Source organism: Mandrillus leucophaeus, unplaced genomic scaffold (genome assembly GCF_000951045.1).
Source record: "Mandrillus leucophaeus isolate KB7577 unplaced genomic scaffold, Mleu.le_1.0 Scaffold3, whole genome shotgun sequence".
Taxonomy (NCBI): Eukaryota; Metazoa; Chordata; class Mammalia; order Primates; family Cercopithecidae; genus Mandrillus; species Mandrillus leucophaeus.
The window spans coordinates 7920178-7945905 of NW_012103142.1; the positions used below are offsets into that span (position 1 = coordinate 7920178).

Below are 25728 nucleotides of genomic sequence, written 5' to 3' on the forward strand. Positions count from 1 at the left end.
TTCATCCTATCATCGGGGATTAGGTTTTCATCTATGAATATCGAAGAGGACACAAGCATTCAAACCACTGCACCCTTAATAAAGCAACTCTGGGTAAAATGAAGCCCTCAGTCGTTTCATGGAGGGGCCCCACCTTTTTCTTCAATTATAACCATCTCCTCTGTCAGAGCAGAGGCTGTATCATAAGAAGGAACCTGTATTGATCCCCAGGGTGAATTTGTGCTCTAGTGAAGAAGGTTTACTGACTGTGCCATGTGAGGTGCGTCACTTCCCATGTTTGAGCCTCAATTCCACAGTTTTCTCACCTGCAAAATGGGTTCATAACAGCAATCATATGGTGTCTTCGTGCAAATTAAGTACCATGATATTCGCTCAGTACAGAGTATGCTGCTTAGAGTGTGTTTATGCAATAAAAAGTAGCCATGATGAAGTTTGCATTTGGTATTTGAAGATCAGTTTCAAATGTTGGCCCCACCATCTGCTAGCTGAGCAATCTCGAACAAGGAGATTGTGCTCCTCTGAATCTCAGCCTCCTCATCTGTCAAACGGGAATGAGAACACTACTCCCCGAAAGGACCGTCTGGAAAACCTAAGATGCACATCTGCTTGGACACAGTATGTAAGTGGTGAAGCATTTATAAATGTGAAGTGTCCATTTTTTATAATGGGGACAGCCAGCACTCGTGCATAGGGAGTGACCGAGAAACTTACTGACACTTCCTTGGGGGCTGCTCCAAGCTGCATGCCTGGAGGCAGACTCCCTGGTGAAAGCTTGCTGGGCATCCGACTGCTGAGTTGCTGCATCATCCTGCCCACTGCCTCACCCCACGGAGAGTTGCCCTTTCCACCCAGCAGTCAGGAGGAGCCCACTCAGCACTTCTCTGGGCTGTGCTTCTGCTGATTCTCCCTGGATACCTCTGTCTCTAACAAGCAGTCTGCTCAGGAAGGAGTTAATTAAGGGTGGGGAGAGTGACAACTTCTAGGGGGAGTTCTCAGGTGGGCAGCAGGGAAGCCCCACTCTGTCCAGCCAAGTGGAAGGTCCTTGCGCACTCTCGATCCTGGAGTCAGCAGGAGGGAGGGTGGGGGAGCAGAGCTGTCCCCACCCACCAGCCATCCTCATGTCCAGGCTGGAGGACGAGGCTCTAACTCCCACTCTGTCATGACTTGTTCAGCTTTGGGCAATTCACTTTCCTTCTCTGTGCTTTTAACATTCTAGAATTTCATAAGAACATCACTGGAAGAGGGGTGATGGGAACGAGGGGAAGGCGAGAGGAAGGGGATGGGATACTGGGGCCGTGGGAGTAGGGGCAGCAGCAGGTGCCTGACCCTGAAAGCACACAGGGCTCAAATCCCATCTCCACAATTTATTGACTGTATCTTTACTCCCTTACTTAACTTTCCGTAGCTTGTGTCTTCTTATTTGTAAAAGCAGTTTGCGAACCCAATTTGCAGAGTTATATGAGGATCAGCAGTAACGTATGCCAAGCACTGGCATACAATATATACTCAATAAATCATTTATGTATATAGTGAATGCTTACATACTTTATTATTGTCTATCTTCTATTTGTCTTTCTGTCATCTCTTTTATAGACTAACACCATCCATTCCACCCACCTCGCAGCAGGACCTCTCCTGGTGGCAGAAGATGAGCCACCTGAGGGCACAGGTAGTTTTAGGGGTTGGGGTCTCTGCCAGATGGCAGAGGAGCCTTCCTACGGGATGTATTCATTAGCAGGAGCTTTAAGGTGGGGCTGGCCTGGCCCAGAGGTGCACCATCCTGATTTTGCCTGGGAATTACTAAAAGCAGCAGCATAATTATCCTCCTTCCTCTGTCCTGCCCCAAGTCTGGGAGCAGCCAGCGCCTGTGGGGACAATGAACACAGAACAGAGCCACTAATTGCATGCCAGGGTCCCTGGAGGATGGCCATATGGGCCTGTCATCTTCTTAGTGTGGAAGTAATCATGTAAATAAATCACGTGTGAGTAAATCACAGACTTATCTGTAATTTTCTGGGAGTCTCTCCAGCACTGTTTATTAGGGTGCATGGGTCTGAAGCCCCAGGAATTGGCTCGGTCTCCTCCCTCTCCTGCTCCAGCTGGGGAGAGGCCACACTGGGTGGCAGACGGGAGTGAGGCTGATGAGGAGTTGTCCCTGCTCTGCTGGGGCACATGCAGGTGCGGTGGAGGGTGAAGCGCAAACGGGCATGGCAGGAGTAGGGGGGCTGTGGGAGTGAGTGACCATTGGCTGTGTAGGTACGTATGTGAGTGTGACTGTGCATCCACTGGCCAGTGTGGAAGAAGCCCTGAGCATGTGGCAGGGAAAAGGATTGACCTGAAGCTGTGAGCACCTGTGACCATGCACAGGTGGGGTGAACACATGAATCAGTGTCCTCACAAGGGCCACATGGCCCCACGGGATCTGGCCCCACTGCCTCTCTGCCCCAGCTCGCCCAACCTGCCCTGCACTCTCTCTGCTTCAGCCACCCTGGCCTCTTCATTGCTCCTCAGAAACACTCCAGTCACAGAGACTTTGCTCTTCCTTCTGCCTGGAAGGCCCTTCCCACAGACCTCAGTCCGGCTCCCCTTCAAGTCTTTGCTCAAATCCCACCTTCTCAGGGAGGCCTGCCCTGGACACCCTAGCTAATATTACAACTTACCCACCACCCCCAGCACCCTGCCATGTCTTGCCTGAGGTTTCTTTTTTGTGTGGCACTCACTGCCTCCCAGCACCCATATCATTTACTCATTTGTGGTGCCTGCTGCCCGTTTTCCTCTCATAAGGACCAGGATTGCCAGCTGTTTTGTTGACTGATGTGTCCTGAACACCCGGAACAGGAGCGTTTCTTTGCTGGCATAGCTGCTTCAGGTCTCTCATCTGCATGTAACATGGGGAGGAGACAGAAGCCATCCAGGTCATAGGGCTGCTGGACAGGCTCAATGGTCGGATATCTAAAAGCACTGACAGCAGCCTTGGCACACTGTTCAGTAGCTGTGAGCCCTTGTTATCATGCCCCACTGCAGCCTGGAAGTGAAGCCTGCATGAATGATCCGTGGAAGGATCTGACACAGCAGCAGGTATCCCAGGGAGGGGTCCTGATAAACGCTTCCCGTCCCACTCCCACTCAACACCTTACAAATTCTCAGGAACAAAAATTTTCTGACCTCCCCCAGTCAAGGAACTCATATTTTGGGGATCCCTTTGGGTTAAGAAATTATTTATCGGGAAATGTATAAGATTTTTGGTTTTTTAAATCAAGGGAAAAAGCAAGCGAGGCCCCACCCATGCCTAGCCTGGGGCTACACAGCTCCGGAGTCCTACAGGTAAGTTAACAGAGTGTGACTGACAAGTACATCCTCTGAGGGGTGTGAGAGCCGCGCAGACCATGCAGGACCTGGAGCTCTGGCCTGAGAGTCTCCAGCCCAGAGTCTTCTCCCAGCTTTGCAACCCCTAACAGGCTATGAGACTGGGGTCAAGTCCTATCCCTTCTCTGGGTCTCTGCTTTTCCCTGACACCATGAGGCATTGGAATTAAGCCATTTCTTAGGTAATTTCCAGACTCATTCATTCATCCAAGAATGTCTGTGGAGCTTATGTGACAGGCACTGCTTTAGGTGTCTGTGGGGACAGCAGTGACCCCCACTGATACGAGTCCCTGCCTTGTGGAGTTGACATTCTCTGTGGGGACAGAGCAAACAGTAAACACAACTGGTAACTGATTTAGTATGTTAGAAAGTAGACTGTGCTAAGGAAAGAAGAACAAGCAGGTAAGAGAGAAAAAGAAAGTGTTGAGGTTAGGGTGGGACGGCTCAGCTTTAAGTGGGTGGTCAGGCATCACCTCATTGAGCAGGTGACCTTTGAGGTGAGGGAGATCTTACATCCTAGGAATCTAAGAATCTGGTCAATGATTCCCAGCACCGCCGTATTCCAGAGAGCACCGTTTGTGGTCTCTGGAGCCCTATCTCTTCTTTTTCTCCATCGCTGTGCACACTGACCCCATGCCACCCAGTGGGTGATGGGACTGGAAGACAGATCAGCCATATTTGCAAGAGTGGTGAGTGATTTACCGCTGCCTTTATTCATACTCTGATATTTCATGGCTCCCGTGGCTGTGATGGGATAAATATGACCTCTTATTCTCCACTTTGCTTAAGACTCAAGGTCAACAGCCCAGCTGTGATCTATCTGCTGTTCCCTCTGCTGTATGTCCCCAAGCCAGGGAATCCCGTGACTGTCCAAGATTCACAGTGTTGTCCTCCAGCTACACACGCCTGCCTGCCACTCAGCACTGGGCCTGGGCCTGGCTGGGCCGGGGAGGCAGTGGCTGCAGTAGCTCTGGGAGAATGATGGCTCATGTAGGGCAGACGCTGAGCCATAAATCTCGCTCTTCCCCAAGCCTATGCTGTCTTTAGGGCTGAACCACGACCCGGTTTCCTTTCAGTCTGGGAAGAGGCAGCAGTGGGAGGCAGAGCAGCCATGGTTCAAGTGGCAAGTTATAAATTAGAACACCCCAGGACATGGCCATCATCTTCCCAGCATGGAGAAGGGGTGGAAGGCATGCATCAGCATGCCTGCCTCAGATGGAATCCCCCAGGCCCTTGAAGCAGCCGAGGCTCCCCTCTGCCTTCAAAGCAGCCATGGCTTTGTCAGACATCACCAGCACTGCCAGAAGTTCTCCCACTTGTCTAGCTGAGAGCCCACCCCTCCTAAAGTGCCCACCTGTTTCCTCGTGTTCCTCCTTATGTGCAGGTGGGTGGGATGGGTGGATCTGGTTCAGTCTACCGCATTTCCTCATGGTGGTTCTCAGTGCCAGCGGGCTGACGGTTTTGGGGTTGTTAGTAGATTGGGCGACTGGGGAGGGGACAGGAGTGAAGGAAATGGGGTCACTGGACTCTGTTTTGAAGACATTACCTGTGACTCCAAGACACTCATCTCACCCCCTCAATCCTAACTCATGTCCTGGGAGGGAGAAGAACAGTCAGGAGCTCTTTGGAGCACAACAGGCCTGGGTTTGAATCTGGCCCTGTCACCTCCTAGCTGGGAGGCCTCGGGCAGTTTACATACCCTGTCTTCTCCCTGTGATTCCTAACCTGGGAAAGAATCATAAGCCTGCCTCCCAGAGGGCTATGAAGGTGCCCGGTGCAGGGGGGCACACACCAATGGGCACTCAGAAGCTGGCGGCGCACTATTGAGGCCTCAACTGGAGCCAGTCTACTTGGCTTCACATTCCAGCTGGGACACTTCAGGCAGGCTTCTTCCCCAGGCCATGCCTCAGTTCCCCCCGCCCCGTAAAATCGAGATAACACCTGCATCTTTTTTGTCAGGATGTTGAAATAATTAAATGAGCTAATAAACAGAAACCACGTAGAACAGTACCTGGCATGGAATAATTTCTCAGAAAGGTTGGCTCTTATTCTCCTTATCTTTATTGGAGGAGAAACCACCTGCATTCACTTAGCACTTTTGACCTAATCCCATCCATTGGCTTTGTGATTTATAACCCATTTATTTCCAATCAAAGAAATGAAATGACTTGAAACATAAAAACATATAAAATGGGACACGCAAAATTTGTTAATGTTCTATTGAAGATTGAAAATCAATAAAAAGTCTTGAGTGAGAAGCTTGCCCCCCCAGGTGGGGTCATTGTGACACCCAAAGGATCACTTCAGTTGTAAACCCCCACATGACCACACAGCTGAACACAGCCCTGAGCCACTGTCTTTTGGGAACAGGCTAGGGAGGAGGCAGCAAGATGGTTCTGGACAATGTGAGGGGGTGGCTTTGTTGGGGTACTCTGTGTGGGAGTTGGCACCGTCGGAGGCTAGGGAGGGCTGAGGCTGCCTTCACATGGGGGGCACCCTCAGCTTCAGAGGAGCTTCTTCAGCCCACTTTGGCCCGGACAGGCCACATTCAGTGTACTGTCCACTGCTGGACCCCACACCTGCAGGGAGACATCACAAACCCTGTACACATCTGAGGCAAGGGACCAGAGACCCACCCCAGGCAACTTCCTGCTCCAGAGACAGACAGACACGCCAGTCTTTCCCCACAGTGCCTCCTGTGCCTCTTCACTAATTGAGCTCTTACTTATTTTTATTTTTTTCTTTGAGACAGTCTTGCTTTGTCGCCTAGGCTGGAATGAGATGGCGCAGTCTGAGCTCACTGCAACCTCTACCTCCCGGGTTCACGTGATTTTCCTCAGCCTCTTGAGTAGCTGGAATTACAGGCACGTGCCACCATGCCCAGCTAATTTTTGTATTTTTAGTAGAGATGGGGTTTTACCATGTTGGCCAGGCTGGTCTTGAACTCCTGACCTCAGGTGATCCACCCACCTCGACCTCCCAAAGTGCTGGGATTACAGGCGTGAGCCACCATGCCCGGCCTGAGTTCCTACTTGACCTTCTGGGTCACCTCTTCCAGGAAGCCTTCCCTGGCTTCCCCAGGCTAGGTCAGTTCCCCAGGACCTGCTCTAGCATGTACTTGCACAGCATTTATCACAGCTGTAGCTACTGAATCGCTGAACATCTCCCAGCATAGTTGTTTAACGTTTGTCTCCCTGGGAGATGCGAGTTGTAAGAGGGCAGAAATGCCTTGTTCATAGCTGCCCTTCCCATGTGTGGCCCAGACGAGTTGTAAACTTAAACACCTCTTGAATGATTAAAGGTAAAGGCAAGGATGGAAGGAGGCAGAGAGGGAGGGTGTTGAATCTGAACAAATAGTATTGGGTGAACTATGAGAATTATGTTCAAAAATTAAATGGACATATTACAGAAAAAGAACTAGTTTTATGCCTGATAAAGATGAAGGCAGAATTTAAAGGTTGGAGGTAGAGGGAGATAGATTTGAGGGCCTGCAATGAAGTATAACTTTTGTTTATTTGTTTGTTTGTTTGTTTTGAGACAGAGTCTCGCTTCTTCACCCAGGCTGGAGTGCAGTGGCATGATCTCGGCTCACTGCAACCTCCGCCTCCTGGGTTCAAGCAATTTTCCTGCCTCAGCCTCCCCAGTAGCTGGGATTACATGCATGTGCCAGCACGCCCAACTAATTTTTGTAGTTTTAGTAGAGACAGGGTTTCACCATGTTGGCCAGGCTGGTCTCAAACTCCTAACTTCAAGTGATCCGCCCGCCTCAGCCTCCCAAACTGCTGGAATTATGGGCATGAGCCACCACGCATGGCCAATGAGGTATAACATTTTAGCCAGTGGCACCCAACAGTGGTGGGGGCTTTCTTGTCTCTGGAAGTTATTCCTGCATGAAGCCAGCCAACATCCCAAGTGGGTGGTGGGAATGAGGGGTGACGGGTGGGAATGAGGGGTGACGGGTGGGAATGAGGGGTGACGGGTGGGAATGAGAGGTGACGGGTGGCAATGAGGGGTGACGGGTGGGAGGAGTGGTGGGCACCACAAGGATTCACAGAAAGGGGAGGGTTGGCCTGGTTGAGCTTGAACTGACCTTTTCTTACTCTGGACTTCTTCTTGGTCTGATAGTAGCAAGAACAAGGCCCATTTTAAAGACAGAAGAACCAAGTCCAAGAGAGTTGCAATAAAGAAGCAGCTGGACTGGTCCCAAGGACTTTGGCTCTGCCTTTCCTCTCCCTGACTCTCCCAAGCCCCTGACAATAGGTCCACAGAGGGGAACTGGGCTTTGAGGTCACCTCATGACCCTTCCTGACCCCCTTCCTCCTTCTCCTGCTAGGGCGTCCACTGTGCCCTCCCTCGGGTCAGCATCCACTGTTTGCCAGTCCCAGGAAAAAACCCACTTCACCATCTCCCAGGTTTCTGCCCCTTAAACGTGCAATGAAACCCATCTTTAATGGTGGAATTCCCGGCCCTCTGAACTGTGAAGGAAGCATTTTTAAACAGGGTTCTGTTCTTAGGCCTGTTCTAGGCAGGGTGGGGAAGAATAGGTCTTGGGTCTAAACCTGGGCGCTCCTGCTTTCCTGGCCTGGGAGAAGCAGCTCCCCACCCACTCCCTTTTGCTGCAGGACAGAAGCTTCCTTCCAGCCCCCTGCCCCTGAGGGAGGCGACTGCTGAGCACCAGCCAAGCCAACCCAGGAATCTTCAAAGCCTCCCTGTTCCACTCAGACCTTTTTCCTAGCAACAATCAAAGCTTGAGGGAGGAGAGCAAAGCAGCCTTGGGAAGCAGCCCTTGGCACTGGCTCACACGCGGTGGCATTTTGACGGGTGGTAAAAATATCTTTCTGGTGTTCAGTGCCGGCTGCCGCTGCTGCCACCATCTCAGTTTCCAAGATCCTGTCTCCAAGCTCAGTGCCTCGGCAGCCTCCCCACCTGTCAACGCACACCTTGGGAGTCAGAGCACAGGTCACTGAGCCCCTGACCAAGGGCCACATTCATATATGACAACTGCCACCTTCATTGCCAGGGCCAGGCACCAGCCAAAAATGCACTTATGAGCCATTAGACTAGGTGATTTATTGTCAGAAATGCCACGGCACACACCTAATGAGCTAATTAAACAAGAACATAAATAATTACTCCCTATCAGAGTACAAGGTTGTGGGGTGGAGGGGCTGGGGGATGCTGACGGAGGAGCTGGGTCAGTGATGGCGTGGGATGCTCTGCTCTACAGAGGAAGATCCAAAACTCCTCTCCACTCACGGCTGAGTTGGGCCTCAGTGAGGTTCCCGGGCTGAGCAGACATAGGCCCAAGGATTCTGCCAGAAAAATCATGACAAAATGCTGCTTTGTTCCCTACCTAAGTACTTCCTACTCCCTCACAGGCCCACACCCTAATCTCCTCCTGCCCCAAATAGGAGAGAAAGAAGGGGTCCTTCTCCCATTTTATGGATGTGAACATTCAGGAGGAAGAGGGTCTCAAGATACACCTAAAACTCTGCAACCATCCCGTAACTGGTCTCCCTGACGCTCTCCCTGCCTGCTGTGGTATATTCTCCAGCCAGCAGCAGAATCTTCTTTCTTAATCACACCACACCAGTCTCCTGCTTTCAAATCTCCCCAGCCTCAGCCCCAGAGGTTTCCATCTCATTCAGGATAAAATCCAAGGCCTCATCATGGCCAGCAAGGGCCTATGTAATCCAGCCCTGTCCAGTCCTCTCACTCATTCACTGCCACTCTACCTCCAGAGGCACTGGAGTCCTTGCCACTTCTCCAACAGGATAAATGCGTCCCTCCCCAGGGCCTCTGTGTGTGCTGTTTCCCCTGCCTGACCCTTTCACTCCATTCAGGTCTCTACTCCAACATCACTCCTTACAGAGGCAATTCCTGACCACCCATGTAAAACCGTAGCCCTCTGGTCTCGGTCTCGTTTCACTGTTTATTTTTCTTCCTCCTGTATATTTTTGAACTTTTCATCTCTCCCCCCAATAAGAATGTAAGCTCCTTGATATTCAAGGCCACCCATACTCTTCCCTCTTCTAACCTCTGCCTTCCTATCACTTTCCTAGGCAAGTGCTATGCCTGTCTTTTCCCAATCCTGAGGTCTTAACCAGACAATAAATATTTATTGACTGAATAAATGAATATCTGGTTCCAAATACAGAGTTTTCCTCACCCCAGGTCATTCCTCCCCTCAGAACTAGACCCTGGCTTCTCACCAGCAACAGGAAGAAGCCCAAAGTCAGGACAGCACTGGCTCCAAGCTCAAGCTCCACCGCCTCCAAGCTGTGAGGCCTTGCAAGTCATGCCACCTCCCTATGGCTCAGAGTCCTCATCTGTCAAGTGGCAATCATGGATCACACCTCATAGGGTTAGCATGAGTCCAAATAAGAGAACATGCAGAACAGCTTTAGAACAGTACCTGGAGTGCAGTAAGGACTCAGAAACATAGCTACTGTGTGTGACATTCAAGGCCATCCATACTCTGCCCTCTTCCAACCTCTACATTCCTATCCTTTTCCTAGACCAGTAATTCTCAAAGTAATTTCCCCAGACCAGCAGCATCAGCATCCTGGAGAGAATGTATTAGAAATGCAGATTCTCAGGCTCCACTCGATACCTACTGAATTAGAAACTCAGGGGACAGGGTCTGGTACTTGTGTGTTCACAAGCCTGCCAGGTGATTCTCATGCATGCTCAGGTTTGAGAACCACTGCCCTCTAGGGGGGCTTTCTGCCAGGAAAGTCAAGTGTCACAAATTATTGGTCCGGTTTCTTTACGGGCCCGTAATAAAGGAGGATCTCCACAGCCTTTCATGGCTTGATGCTGAGCGCAGTTCATTCCCTGCACCTTGCCTTTGGGCTTGGCCACGTAACTTGCTGTGGGTAGCGGGATTTTGCAGATGTGATACCAACAGAAGCTTGACATTCTTTTCTGCAGCTGGGCTTGCCTTCCTGCATTTCTGCTATTACCATGAAAAGAACATACCTGGAGAACCACTACCCTTCTCCTGGGGCTCCAGGATGAGATACCCAAAGAGGATGGGAATCAGAACTGGAGCCTGAAGCCAAGTGCAGTCGTGCCCAGCCCAGCCCGGACCAGACCAGTTCAGCTCCAGCCAGCCTGCAGAGCTATGACTAAGGAAATTCAATATTCTTGGCTATAAGCCACCTAGAGTTTGAGGTTCTTTGTTATGCAACACGGTTGTGGCAGCAGCTGACAAATACACCAGGGGTCCTCACAGGCCTTTGACTGGGCCTGATCATTCCTGCTTCTGTCTCTGTCTTCACTGGTTTCACCTAAAATAGCTACCACCCCCGCCGACCCCGTGCAGCCTCCTTCCTTCCAAATCCCGCCTTAATCCCAGGACACAGCTTACACTCCACTGTACCTGCTATCATAGCCCCCCAGAATATGTTCCTCTCAAGCCAGGCAGTTAGCTCATGGAAAAGCTCAAGTGGACTAATTTCACCAAGCAATTCATTTACGTTTTAACCTTTTTGGGGGCTAATTGCTAAACTGAGAAGCTCCTTTACTTAATACCATCACTGACTAATGACCTAGTGCAAAGGTTTGCTGTTTAACAGATCTCTTCCATGCTTTATTTCCTGCCGCTCACCTCTTTTACGATGCAAGTGGAGTTCATCCGCATGTCTGGATCAGCACTCTCAACCACAGCATCAGCCCCACAGCCACAGAGCACAGCGGAGCCCACCTTTGGAGCCCACCCCGGCTGGAAATAGCTCTCTTTTGTAAAGAGTTAACAAGCTCGTTCATCCACAGTGCATGGCTGCATAGCCCTGCGTTCACCCCGGGGTGGCCCATCGCATCCTGTGGTTTTGTGCCACTCTTCCCACACCCATCCCCCACCTCTGAGACCCTGAAGATGATGGACATTAATTTGACTTCTTGTCGTGATCCCTTCTGTCACCCACAGGGTGCCCACTCCCAACACACACATTCATGCCAGACCATAGGCCTCATTGACAAGAGGTAAGCTTCCCTCTTTGCTTTGCTCTGTGTCTCCAGAGATGAGAAAAGAACACTCACAGAGAGGCAGGAAAGCAGCCCCATCAGCTTCCCCCCGAGGCTGGCCTCAGCCACAAACTGGCTACTGGTTGCTGGGACTGTGTGGGCAGGTGCCAAGAAACGCTCACAGCAGCGATGCTTCCGCCCAGGCAGCTCTGTGGCCGTCGTACGCCTCCCCAACATCCATTCCCCACTTCTAATTGCCCGGCAGAACGCTGATTTTATCTAGTGGGGAGCAACGTGCACGAACAGACAATTGCCCTCCTCAGCCTCCAATGTGCATTGGGAGAAATACAATAAGCTAGCAGCAAAAGCCACTGCGTGGGATTCTTTAAAGGGTTTGGTGCCTGTCTTAGTTTGGGCTTCCCAGATGCAGACCCTGAGACCAGGATTTGAGTATGAGTAGTTTATCTGGGAGGTGGGCTCAGGAATCTGTGGTAAGGAAGTGTAGAAGGAAGTCAACACAGGGCATTTTGCTAAGCAAGTTACCACTGTGGGCAATTGGGGCCCACTCCTACTGGGAGCCCCTGGGAGCGAGCATAGACCACGTATCCATACCTTTCTCCGACGGTAAGGAAGCTGCGGTATTAATCCTCCAAACTCTGTTAAAGGCTGAGGGCTGATCCCAGGGTTGGCAACTCCCCTATGGATAGGCCACACCAGAGAAAATCTCCAGGTAGAGAATGTGAGCAAGACCAGGAGCAGCGAGCCACACATTAAGAATAATGCAATTGACCTGCCTCAGTCCCTGACTCCATGGAGCTCCCATACCAGCTCTGAACTACCTCCTTCTGGAATGCTTTGACAGAATTGTGAACCCACAAAAGTATCTGACAGGTCTCAATCCATTTAGAAAGTTTATTTTGCCAAGGTTAAGGACGTGCCCATGACGCAGCCTCAGGAGGTCCTGACGACACGTGCCCAAGGTAGTCTGGGTGCAGCTTGCTTTTATACATTTGAGGGAGACATAACACATCAATCAGTACATGCAGGATGTACATGGTTCAAACTGGAAAGACAAGAGGTGGGTCACTTCAAAGTAATAGGTAGATTTAAAGATGTTCTGATTGGCAATTGGCTGAGTCATTATCAACAGAAAGGAGTGTCTGGGTAACAATAAAGGGTTGTGGAGACCAAGGTTTTATCATGCAAATGAAGCCTCCAGGTAGCAGGATTCAGAGAAAATAGATTGTAAATGTTTCTTATCAGACTTAAAGAGTCTGTTCTGTCAGTAATTCCAAAAGAGAGGAGGGTATAATGAGGCACGTGTGGCTCCCCATTCCCATCATGGCCAAGTTTTTGGAATGCTTTGACAGAATTGTGAACTCACAAAAGTTCAGGTTAACTTTGGAATGCTCTTGGCTGAGTGGAGGGGTTCATTTAATTGGTTGGAGGGCCTTAGAATTTTATTTTTGGTTTTCAGAATGACGGAAATTACCCCCAAATTTGGAAAAGTCAGATTTCTGCTACTAGAAGCACTTCACATTTTATGAAGATGTTCTTCTTTCATGCTGTGTCATCTCTTTCCAATTTTACAACAACCTGGTGAGTTATCATTATCCCCATTTAGAAGGTGAGGAGCCTGAGGTTCAGACAAGTAAAGAGAAGGGAGATCACAAGAGCCCATGTCTGGAGCCCCTAATTCCATCTTTCTTATGGTAATCACTCAGACTCAGCTGAGGGGTGAAAAAAATGGCTCCAGAGACTGAAATGCACATGGTGTTTTTGTTTCCAAAGTGTTTCCACATATGTTATCTCTTTGGAGATAACCCCTTAGAGAAAAGATTTTTTATTCCAATGTTAGATGAAGCAAATCTCAAAGAGATGAGTAGTGCATGGTAGAGCTGGGATTGAACCCAGGCCTTCTGGCTTCTTCCCTCACTAGCAGTTTAGAGACCAATCCCCTAGCTGTGGATTTACAGAAACTCTGTCTACCAGTGCTGTCCAAACCCCTGATTTCACTGGGCATGATGCTGAATGCATGTCAGAATCACTGGGAGAGCCTTAAAAACGTGAATATCCAGGCACCAACACAAGCTGACTCAGAATCCCTTTTTTAATGGGGGGATGCCACTCCTCAAGGGGTTCCAAAACACAGTCAGGGTTGGGAAACATGGGTGGGTAGGAAGCCCTGGGGTCAGGGTCAGAATGCCTGAATTCCACACCTTCCCCACTCCTGGTCTGACCTGGGCTGTTAATGAGGCTGAGTGGAGCTGGGTTCTGTGAACACGAACATGCCTGGAAAAGTTCAGTTGTGAGGTAAGTGTTTGGTGTTGTTTTGATGGCCACCATCACAGCATCGTCCCCAAGTCCCAGGCACTCCTCCAGGCCTAACTCCATCCCTCTGTAAGCCCTTTTTAGTGTTTTCCTGGTATAGAATAAGTGATATCCCCACTCCCATCTCCATATAACCAAACATATGTAAAATTAATTGGACTGGTTCTCTTGTTATCTCTTACTGGAGGGGGAAAAAGCTTCATTTCAGAAGAAGGGAGACAAGATACATGCTGTAATCTCTTTACTCTTGCTAATTACTTTTTATCTTTGGAGCTCTCTCCAGCCACAGCTTTTGGAGATTGAGAAGGGAATAACGTGGAGAAATTAGTCACCTCTGAACAGATGCTCTGAAGCTTTTTGAATCCCAGTGGTGTCACCTTCTTGAGGACAGCAAGAGGGGCAGGATGTGAGGATAGTAATATGATTTGAAATGCTCTTAGAAGGTGCCCTGAAAAACATCTCCCCATGCACAAACCTACTGTGGGTTTTAAAACTCCACCATCAGGGATTCACTCCTTTGGGTCTCTCAGAGCTCCCAATTGAAGTGAAAATATTTCTGAAAGGGGTTATACCTTATACTTTGATCCCTTAGAACTTCATCAGATCGTTTTCCAAGTTTACAGCTCTGTTGGTGTTGAAAAATGGAGACACAGGAGGCAGGCTGGGGAACAGGGACTAGAAGAGAGGTCCAAGAAGAAAAAGTGGGCAGGCTCCTAGTAATCATAAGTACTCTCAGGTAACCAGTACGCCACTGCTGACTATGAAGAACGCTCTTTCAAATACATGAGTTCATTCAGTCCTCACCACAATCCTATGAAATATGCAGAAAGGAATCTCTGTTCTCATTTTACAGATGAGAAAATAAAGATGGAGAGCAGTAAAATGATTTTTCCATGGTCCCAGGACTAGTAAATGATGGAGTTGTGTGGATGTGCTACCTGCCTTCCTATCTTCTCTACATTACTGAGGGTGCATTGTGCCTAACTTGGAAAAAATAACCCTACATTTCCTAGATTCCTTTGCAGAAATGTGTGCCCAATGAAATGCAAGGAGAAGTTATTGGATGGGGATTCTGAGAAACTCCCCACTTTGCTTTCTTGCCCTTCTTGTTTCCATCTTTCCTATTGCATAAAAGGGAGATGGGATCACTGGTGCTCCAGCAACCATTTTGTACTATTAAGTGACCTTAAGGACAGAAATTGTGTGCTGAGGATGGTAGGACAGAAAGACAGAAGGAACTGGGCTCCTGATGACCATGCTACCCAGTCCTAAATTCTCTTCCACTGGTCTTCTTTTACATGAGATATTATAAAACCTTGTGAGTTTAAATCATACTAGTTGAGTTTTCTGTTCATCCTAATCACCACCCTGGACTTCTGACTCCAGAGTCATTTTTTTCTGTGATGCCTCTAGCAACTCTGTCACTTCACAGTGGCTTACCTGGTGACATGCAACCCAGAAATCTTCATCTTGCCCATTGATCACCTGGATGATCCCAGGCGGTAGAGTGGAACCAAGCTTCTCACTGGCACCCCTGTTTCCCCAGCATTGCTAGAACTTAGAAGTATGAGACTGAGTCTCGACTAAAGCTGACAGAAAATCCCTGTGGACTTCCAGAAAGCTACTCCATACTTCCCAGAAAGAGAAATTACAGCTGGTGTCCCCAACCCGTGTCTCCAGCCTTAGTAAGGACTCTTTGGGGCTTTAGCGAGAAGTGCCCCACAGCAGGTACATAGCACAGTGGAAAGGGCTGGATGTGGAAGACTACATTTCTTAGTCTTTGCTTTGGATAACTTTGTAAAATCTACTCAATCTGTTTGAGACTAGTTTTACTATCTATAAAATGGGTTTAACATTATTGTCTTTTGCATCCTCTCTTGTAGATGTCATGTTTCAACAGTGTGAAAAAAAAAAATAGAAAATATAAAATCCAAGGCAGGTTGATTTTGATTTGGGTTCTGACCAAGGAGTTACCTTTCCTCCCTGTCCACCCCTATTTCCTCCTCTATACCATTCTCTTCCTCTGCCTGTCGGGACTCAACCGACCCTTCCAGAAGAGTCCAGACCCTCTGGGGAAACAGCTGAGTCAAAGAATCTTCTCTCACAGGTCCTGTCCCTGGCATGCCCCACTACCTTTAGAGAACACCTGTCCCTAACAGCGTCTCCCTTTAAGAACACCTGTTCCCACCAGCTTCTCCCCACAGCCCCAGATCCTGAGATGTTGATTTCACGAGTAAAGTTTTCTCCAACCCACAGTAGAGATGGCTGTCTTTTCATGGGGTAGGGCAGAGCTCCACTGAGATGTGGAGTGGTGAGATCCTGATGGGGTGAAAACTTGCTGAATCTGCCCTCTTGTCCTTTCCCCAGAAGGAAGACAGAGCAGCAGTAAAACACACAGCCCCCTGCCCCAGCCCTGCAAAACTCAGTGGGGTGGTCCGGTCTCCCAGGACAGGACGTGTGTCTAACAATCACAGAAGACATGGCATGGGAAAGGGAGCCTGCAGATAGGGTCGGACGGGGGCTGGGGTGGCTGTCATCTCCCCATCTTCAGGGTCTCTCTCGTCACAGCCCCTCACTTTTCTACACGAGGATGGAGGCAGCATATCGAGCAGCACAAGGCACAGCTGCATCCCGGCTGACTGCCTCAGGAGCATGCCTGCTATTCCCCTGGCCCTCCTGGGGACCATTCCAACATCACGCCTGGTGACAGATGTTCTTGACAACTCTTAGAGACAAGTGTTTGTGAATGTCACTTGGGCTGATAATGACATGCAGGACATTTAACTTTCCATGTCACCCCAGGGATGAAGCCAAGCTGGGGTGGGCTGTTGCTGCCTCCAGGGTGGCAGGGGAGACTGCCTTTCTGACTTCCCTCTCCCAAACTTTCCCTACCCCTCGTTGACTCCTCTCCCCTTTGTTGCTGACACCATTAGTGCCAGCCCCTTCCTGACAGGGTGGGCCCTGGCATTGAGGGACATGTCAGTCAGCCCTCCCCAGTCACACAGGAAACAGGCCAGGCCCCGCTTGCGGACTCTCTGTCTCCAGTGTGTCACAGCGCCTGCCTGCAGGGCTCAGCTGTGTGTACTCAGGAAGGGCAAGCAGCTTGGAAGTGCAGCCGGGATCGTTAAATAATGAGGGAGCTTATTAGCTGAAAAAAGAGCAAGGCACTATTTTGTATAGCCTAATTCAAATCTGGTCTGAGTTATCCATGATTTGGGGTGATCCGTGCCTCTGCTCCTCCTTCCTGGTATGTAGACTAGATGCTGATGTTTTCAGACATCGCTCACAGCTCTTTGGGGTTTCTGTGAAACCTTGAGGTGGGTCACTGGTGACCTGTCAATCGCCTATGTCCAGGTCTGGTTGGGTTCTCTGGGCCTCTGCCAAGATTTTTGTCTCTGACCTCAGGCCCTGGAGCTTAAATGCCTGTGAGACACGGTAACCTAACCCCAGGAGGCAAGCTGACACAGTGCCCCCAACTAGTAAAAGCAGGTGAACTTAGCAACAGTGGAAGCCATATTATCTTGATCATGGGATTTTGAAAGTCTCGAGTAGATCCACACACTATGAGAGCTGGGATCATTTAAGTTAAATGTTTTCACTCCTGCCTGAAAGTCAGGCTGCCTGCTTAGTACCCCTGGAATGGAGTCAGCCAGGTTCTATTGAACTCTTTTGGTATGGGCAGCTCACTACTTTGTGGCAGCTTTTACTTTAAGCTGCTGTTGGGCAGCTTTGATCTTTATTTCCAGTCTGTCCAGTTCACCAAATGTTGACTCAATAGCTATTTTGGACCAGGACTTACTAAGGGCTGAGGACATGGAGATGAGCATGCATGAATATCACATGCTAGCGAGGAAGATAGATACAAAGCCAAATCATTTCGGAGCCAGATGGAGAGCAATGAGAGACATGTGTAAGGCTGTTGCTGTTGGAATTTTGTTTTTGTAACGGGCCAATGCCTACTTCCATGCACGCATGTGTGTGCGTGTGTGTGTGTGTGTATCTTTTCCTCTTTTCCACCCACAAATTCTTCGAATAAGTTAAAGGAGCCATGACTTCTTTTCTAAGTCTTCTCATCTCCAAAGTGAACTTCTTCCATTTCACGTGAGCTTCCAGAACCTCATTCTCATCAGCCCTCCTCTGGATACATTGAAGCTTATAAACATGACTCCCAAGACTGTACCATCCAGAATTAAACATATTAAAGCTCTGCTCTGACCAGCTACAATGACTCAGCAGAACCATAACCTCTCATGATCTGACCACTATACTTCCATTAGCGCAACTAAAAATGACAGGAGTCTCTCACGGGTTCCATCACATTGTGGCCATAACATCCTCAAGATCAACTACAACTCTGAGCCTAGGCACACAGAATTTCAGTCGAGCCAGATTTTCCTCACCTTGAACTTGTGCAATTGCAACTGATTCCTTGAACCAAAATGAAGATAGATTATTGACTGATAGTTTTGTTGACATGACAATTGGCCAAGCCTATTTTCTGTGTAGTTATCAATCTCAATTAGAAAATACACTGGCAGTACAGAAATGGGACAGATGTTGAGGCAGAAGCCAAAGGCTTTCTGGCATATTCGCATCAATTTATTAATCAATCTGGTTATCTGACCAGTTACAACTTCACTTCATCAGTTTACATGTCTCCATTTTGTCCCCAAGACAGCATGAGTTCACCAAATGTCCTGTACGATTGTGACGTGCTCTGTTTATGGTAGTGACTCACAGCCAGCAGAAACTCCTAGGACATTTTCCAAGTGTACCTGTCACTCCAGAGATGCTGGTCCAGCCGAGAATCACTATGCAAGTGGGGATATCTCTGAGAAGCACTGCCCTCATGAATGACAAGGAGGCAGATAAAAAGGTTGAGAACTACTGGTCCACAGCCTCTCCTGAAGACATGGCTCAATGACTTGGCAGGATTTGCCCTTAGTGAACCCATGTTAGGTTAGCATTCTTTTCCAAGCGCTCACAGCTACCTATTGAGAAAGCCTTTCCAGAATTGTATAGGGACTCCATGTCCAGCTTAACACCCTAAGCATTACAGAGTTTATTCCCTGAAAATCAGAATATTCACCCCTTTCCCATCTCAGGCATCTCTCTGTCCATGCTATCTCAGAATCACCACCATGGGCTTGAGAACCTCGTCTACTTGCTCCTTTAGTCCTTACTCACCTACATGTGACCCACCAGGGCCTGGTGACCAGAACTCATGGACGGCACTGTTATGCAGGCCTATTGGGCTTTGGCATCCCTCTCCATAGTATTGGTCTTGTTAGGTTGAGGCTTTGGGCAAACATACAGGCTGCCTATATTCAGATTCCATCTCTGCTACTTACCCCCTGTTTAACACCTTGAGCAAGTTTCTTCTACGTAAAGTGAAATAACAGTTTTTAACCTCCTAAGGGTTTGTGGGAACTAAATGAGTTAGTGCACATAGAACCCTTAGAATAGTGACCAGCACAAATAATCCATCAATGCAGGTGTGTACTATTATTGCTGCTGTTGCTGCTGCTGCTTTTCTCCTTGCTGGGGAAGATGGAGGCAAGTTGCAAGTTGTAACTCTTTGCCTCTTATCTATTCTCATTGTAACCTCTTTCCCAAGCAGCATTTTTTCTTCTTGGACATAAACACGGACTAAAAAACCCTCTTTGGTTGCATTTAGCTTTCTCTGTACAGCACGTGCTCCTCTTCAATACTCATCTTCAGATACAGACCTTTCCTCCCTTCTTTTATATACCTTCCGGTTAAAATGAGCACTCTTTCTAATGAGTACAATTCATTTTCTAAAAATCCAGATTCTGTATTAGAGTCTCCTATTTCTCTCAAGCCGTAATCCCTTTCAGGACAGTGGGCAGCATGACCACAGGGGTTGAGTCTGGGTGCTGAAGCCAGAGGCCGGAGTTCAAATCACAGCCCTGTCTCCTTCTGCTGTGTGTTCTTGAAATAATTTTATTTTTTAATTCTCTTGGTCTTTTATGCTTCTTCATATATCCAGAAGGATTAAATGAGATACCGCCTGTAAAAGGTAAGCATCAAACACATAGTAGCCTGGCAGTAATGTTGGCCAGTGATTGCTATTACTATTATCTGGCTACAGACTTGTGCTTATTTTTCCTCAAACATTTTGGAAATTTGTCTTCTTAAAGAGAAGACTGAATTGCATATCTAACCTTCCTCTTCCACTTTCTTCCCCAGGATGGTGGATGTGATGCTAGTCTTATTTTATACTACTATTATTCTCACTGCTAATACTACTGCTAGTAGTACTACTAGTACTACTACTAATACTGATAATAATAATCCTTGAGTGTTTACTACTATATGCCCCCACTATCTGGAGGATTTCCATGCTGTATCTCCTCTTGTCCGTGTAACCAGCCCTGAGAAGTCACTATTGCTAGCTGCATTTTTTTATTCCAAGGTTTCTGACACTTCCATTTAATTTACATTATATTTAGAAAGTTAGTGTCTCCAGGTTCTCAATCACCAAATAAAAGCAATTTGAATTCCCACCTTGAGTGATTACCGGAGCCTACCCCAAGCCTTCCCCTCCTCCTCCCAGGGTATCTTTGAGACCCCCGGTGAGCTGCGTCATTTTGGCAATGCTAGCGTGTTGCCTTGTGGAAGCTAACATCTTCTCTCCCCCTCACAAACTGCATTTCCCTGTGCAAACCGCAGAGCTGGTAGCTTTTTGCCTTTACATTTTTTTTTTTTTTAATCAAAGTCATGACCATATAATAAATTCACAAGTAAAGAAATATATTTATTTTCAAAAGGTCAACCTCACAAGTTAGCAAAGAAATGCAAATTAAAGCAAGTGCCGTTTTTCACCTCTCAAATTGGCAAAGATGAAAGTAATTATATATTCAATATTGGCAAAAGTGTGATCAAAATGAGTGCTTCCACTGGTGAAAGGGTAAATATTTATATGTAATGTATAAAGATTATAATTTATCCATAAACCAGTAATTCAACTCCTAGAAAAATATGCTAAAGAAATCACTGAAGTTGCACAAATATATTTATGTGCAAAAATATCCCTCACTGTATTACTTTTAATAATGAAAAATGAGAAACCACCTGAATGTTCAATAATAGAAGGTTAGTTAAATAAATTATAATACAGCCAAATAAAAAGTATTTTAATACCATGGGAACTAAGCAAGCTGTAATGTTGAGTGGGAAGAATTAAGATACAGAATATACACTAGATTGATTATAAATACCATTTGAATGAACTCAGACACCTTCCAAATTTCTCTTATTAACTTTGGGTGGTGGGATTATAGGTAATTTTTATTTCCTTCTTCATCAATTTTCCCTACTTTCCAAATTTTCAATAAAGACTATGACTTTTATAATGAGAAAAATACATATATGCATATTTAAGTTTGACTATATGCCCCTATCTATATATTCCTATATATGTTCATACATGCATGTGGGTAAGTTCCAATACTGCTTTCTCTCCATTCTGAGACGCAACACTGCTGTCCACACAAGACCAGCAGCTGCCAGGTAACGGGAGTTCCCCAGCTCCACTACGGTTTCCATGACACACCCACCCTCAATCACATTGACTCTATTCTTCCCCATGTACTCTTCTCCCACAAAGCTTCCCATCCAGAGTCTCATCAACTCAGACAGTCAGAGCTGGAGGAGACCTCCAGGATGGATCAAGTATTCTTGACCTCTCTTGCACCATGGGCCCTTTGGCTGTCTGATGAAACTCATGGGATCCCATCTCCAAACATTCATTTTACATGCATAAAATAAAACACACAGAATTTCAAAGGAGACCATACATTCCTTGAGTGATAAGGTTCTAGGCCATGTCCTTCATGTTTCATATAAGGGAACTCATCTGTGGTCAGCATTTCAGCCCCTGGCTTCTGTCTCTCTGTGACCTTCTTCCCTCTGAATGACTTGTGTGATTCTATTGCAGCTTTCCACACTTAACCTCCCTTTCTACCAGACCTAGGAAAGACCCCTTGATTTTCAAAGAACTTTCCAAGGTCAATATCATTGTCTGCACTTCTAGATGAAGAGACTAAGGCCCAGGGGGTTCAGCACAGGAGAGAGGGCTGACGCTACCTGTAAGACCTGGGGGCTCACGTGATGTGGTCTGACTCAATCAGCGCTCAATCAGGAATGGGAAGCTCTTCTCCCTCTAGGGCTCTAAGTGGGCTCTAGGGCTCCTTAGAGGACCCAGCAGAGGCCTCCCAGAGGAAAGAGACAGATGTGTATAAGAGACAGCCCCTCTAGGGCTCTAAGTGGGCTCTAGGGCTCCTTAGAGGACCCAGCAGAGGCCTCCCAGAGGAAAGAGACTGCCTGACGGTGAAGCCAACCGAGAGAAAAATAGAACTTAGGGGAGGTAAGAAACTGAGAATACAGGTTTGTGGGGACCTTTGATCCAGCTGAACCTGAAGCAGGTTCCTGACTTATTAATGACATGAGCCAACACACTCCCGCTCCCTTTCTCTCTCTCTTTTTTTTAAAGCCAGTTTGATTCAGTTACCAAAACTGAGTAAGTGCATTTAGTGAGTGTCCAAACTAAGTCAGGTATTAATTATCCCTATTTTACAGATGAGAAAACTGAGGTAGGCCAGGAGAATGAAATGACCAGCAAGTGGAAAAGCCATGATTTGAATCCCACTCTTTCTGACCTCAGAGCCTTAACCATGACTGTATATGAGTCCAGGTGAAGGTCAAATGCATTCCTCCTTGGGGGAGTCAAAACCTTCAGCCAAGAGGTCTATTCATTGTCCTTGTATATCCTCCATCTGGGCTCAGAACAGAACATTCAGAAGCTCATAGCCACATGACCACTGACCATAGCCACCCAGTCGGGAGGTGTGGTCTTTCTCTACACATATCTCTCAGGCTGACCATGTGGGTTCTTTTCTTCTTGGCCTTGTAGTTGATGTTCTTTCTATCTCCTCTTATCTGCACGAACGGCACAGTTTACCCCAGAATCCCCACAGACACCTTTGGGAAAGAGGGGTATAGATGGGAGCAGCCCCAGAACCTCCCCATTCCCTCCTCCTTCCCCAGCCAGACACCCTCCCTGCCTTTGCCACAGCCGCTCGCTCACCTGTAGATCAGTACCTCATCGTCAGAGCAGTTGTACTGCAGCTGGTACATCTTCACCCGGGGTGCTGACTTGCTGACAGACCACTTGACCAGAGCTGAGGTGGTGGTCACTTCAGACACAAGCACAGCCCGTTCCGGGGGGCTTTTGGGAGGCTCTCCGCCCCCACTGCCTCCACCTCCCCGGCTGGTCTTGCTGGAACCAGTGATGTCTGAGAGGCGGGACTTGGGGGGTGCAGTGCGGCTGGTGCTGTTGCTGAGGTGTGGCAGCTGGACGATGGAGACCTCCACCGTGGCTGTGGCCTCTCCGGCGGCATTGGCAGCAATGCAGGTGAAGGCACCACTGTCCTGAGATGTGGTGATGAAGATGTCCAGGGTGCCATTGTCATAGACAGCGGTCCTTGAGGAGTTCCCTACCAGGCGGTCATCGGGGGCTACCCAGTGGATAAGGGGGCTGGGGTCCCCGATGGCTTTGCACTTGAGTGTGGCTGCCTGGCCCTCCAGAACCAGCAGCTTGTGTGTGTGCTGGGTGATGAGAGGCGGCTCGCACACAAACTCCTCCTCACGCACGTGCCAGAAGTAGCGACCCTTGAGGCCCCCGGGGGAGCCACAGGTTTCCAGGTCATCGTCTCGCTCGAGCCTCCGCAGCCAGAGAAGCTCACAATTGCAGTGAAGTGGGTTACCCCCAAAACTAAAGGACAAGGGTGGGGCAAAGGGTGTGGCTGTCAAAGCTGAAGCCTGGGAGCGGGCAAAGATGGGATCAGGGGGCAGCTTCTGCAGCCGGTTGGAGGTGAGATCCAGGCGGGCCAGTTTCTGCAGGTCTGCAAAAGTGCCCTCAGCGATGTGGTCCAGCAGGTTGTGGTCCAGGCTCAGCTGGTGGAGGTTGACCATGCGCCGCACGGAGTCCCACGGCAGGCCATGGAGGTTATTGTAGGAGAGGTCCAGGTCCTCCAGTGTCAGCAGGAAGTCCTCAAAAGCCTCATCTGCAATGCCGCCCAGCTGGTTGTTGTTCACGATAAGGTGCTGCAGGTTGACCAGGCCCCGGAGGGTGTCCTCCCCAAGGCTTGGCAGCCGATTGCTGTCAAGATGCAGGGAGCGGAGGCTCTCGAGGTCCAGAAAGGAAAAGGGCTGGATGTGGCTGATGGTGTTCCTGGACAGGGTCAGGTCCACCAGCCCGGTCATGTTGGCAAAGTCCTGGCGGCTGATGTGGATGATGAAGTTGCCGCCCAGACGCAGCTCCACTGTCCGCCGGTCAATGTCAGGGGGTACAAAGAGCAGCCCCTTGGAGGGGCACAGGGTCCCCAGTGACTCAGACAGGTTCTGGCAGACACAGTACTTGGGGCAGGCGTCGACCACGGCAAACGCCATGCCAAACGCCAGCAGGCCACCAAGCAGGGTCTCCATGGTCTGGTCACTCAGGCCACGGTGCCTGGAAGGGAGAAACACAAGGTCAGGGTCAGGAGGCAAATCCCTAATGCACTCACCCAGAGCTTCCTCCCTCACATTAACTCTCACTGCTTAGGGAGTGGCAGAGAATGGCATGTGCTCAGGCAAGACCTAATCTCTTCCACGAATCCCTCTAATGCAGTTTCACTGTTTCTCTTTTCCTTAGCTTCTATCACCTTCTAACACACTATTTAGTTTACTTATTTATGATGTTTACTTATTGTTTCCTGTATCAGTCCTATATGGTCAGCTCTAAAGAGGGCAGGTACTTTTGCCTGTTTTACTAACTGCTATATCCCAATTACCTAGCTCAATGCCTGGAACACAGGAGCTGCTCAATAACCATCTGTTGGATGGATGGATGGATGGATGGATGGATGGATGGATGGATGGGATACCATACCTTTGGTTTATCCAATAATTGAGTTTGAAAGGATGTTATGGCTGTATTTTGAGACATAATTTTACCTTCTTAATTGGTTTAGGCTTAGCATGAAATTAAATTGAACCAGCATTCCTTAAGAATGATGTTGTAGATAAGAAGAGAGTTGGTGCTGAGAGACTCCAGGGTCAGTGGGGAACTGTTTCACCAAGGAGAATCCATATAGTTCATGAATCTTTGAGAATGTGGGAAGTGAAGAAGGAGGTATGATGGGAGGCAAAGGAGTGAATTCTGAACCCTTTGTAAGCAATTAGCCTCTGTCTGGACCCTCACATACATCAGCTCTTTTGGACTTTAGGAAACCCCTTCAGAAGGAAGGGATTATCTATACACAGATGAGGATTGCTCATGGCCTCAGAGCCTCCTTTGGATCTTTACTCACAAGTTACCTTCTCCCAGAGGCCTTCCCAGACGCCCTTCCATGATCATCCCCGCCCTGCCCCACTGCACAGCCCTCTGCTCTGCTCTCTATTTTCTCCTTGAAACTTATCTCTATCAACCTACTCTACGTTTTACCTATTTGTCTTCTTTATAATTTGTTCTTTTGCTCTAGCAGTAAAGCCCCAAGAAGAAGGCACCTCTTTTTATTCACCACTGCATGCCTAAAGCCTAAAGCGCTGCCTGGCACATAGTAGGTGCTTTTACAAGAATGACTATGTAAGAAAGAAAGGAACAGAAATCTGACTCAGGTCTTTGTGCCTCCAAATCTCAACAGTTTCATCACTATCCCATGTTGTACTAAATGTGGCCTTATTGATGTAGTGCTTCTTGGGTCTTTACTGCTAGAGCAAAAGAACAAATGATAACCAGTTGAGGTGGACTTTTGGAAAATCATGCACACTGATTGTGTAGCACTATGCAGACCAGCATTTCTCAAATTGCCTTTTTTTTTTAAATTTTTTTTGAGATGGAGTCTCACTCTGTCTCCCAGGGGAGTGCGGTGGCGCAATCTCGGCTCACTGCAACCTCCACCTCCGTGGTTCCAGTGATTCTTCTGCCTCAGCCTCCCAAGTAGTTGGGCCTACAGGCATACACCACCATGCCCAGCTAATTTTTTGTATTTTTAGTAGA

The 25728-nt window shown here is 48.3% G+C and overlaps 1 protein-coding gene across 3 annotated transcripts in view; it reads right to left on the bottom strand.

Annotated features, from left to right (window-relative positions):
* LRFN2 (leucine rich repeat and fibronectin type III domain containing 2) overlaps window positions 1-25728 on the bottom strand; it is a 208887-nt gene that overhangs the window by 17284 nt on the left and 165875 nt on the right. The window contains exon 2 of one of the 3 annotated variants that reach the window (XM_011986649.1): window positions 22774-24198. In XM_011986649.1, coding sequence (XP_011842039.1) covers window positions 22774-24173 — 1400 coding nt within the window. In that variant the 5' untranslated portion in view covers window positions 24174-24198. The remainder of the gene's footprint in view (window positions 1-22773; window positions 24199-25728) is intronic. The other 2 variants (XM_011986648.1, XM_011986650.1) reach the window with 2 other exon arrangements.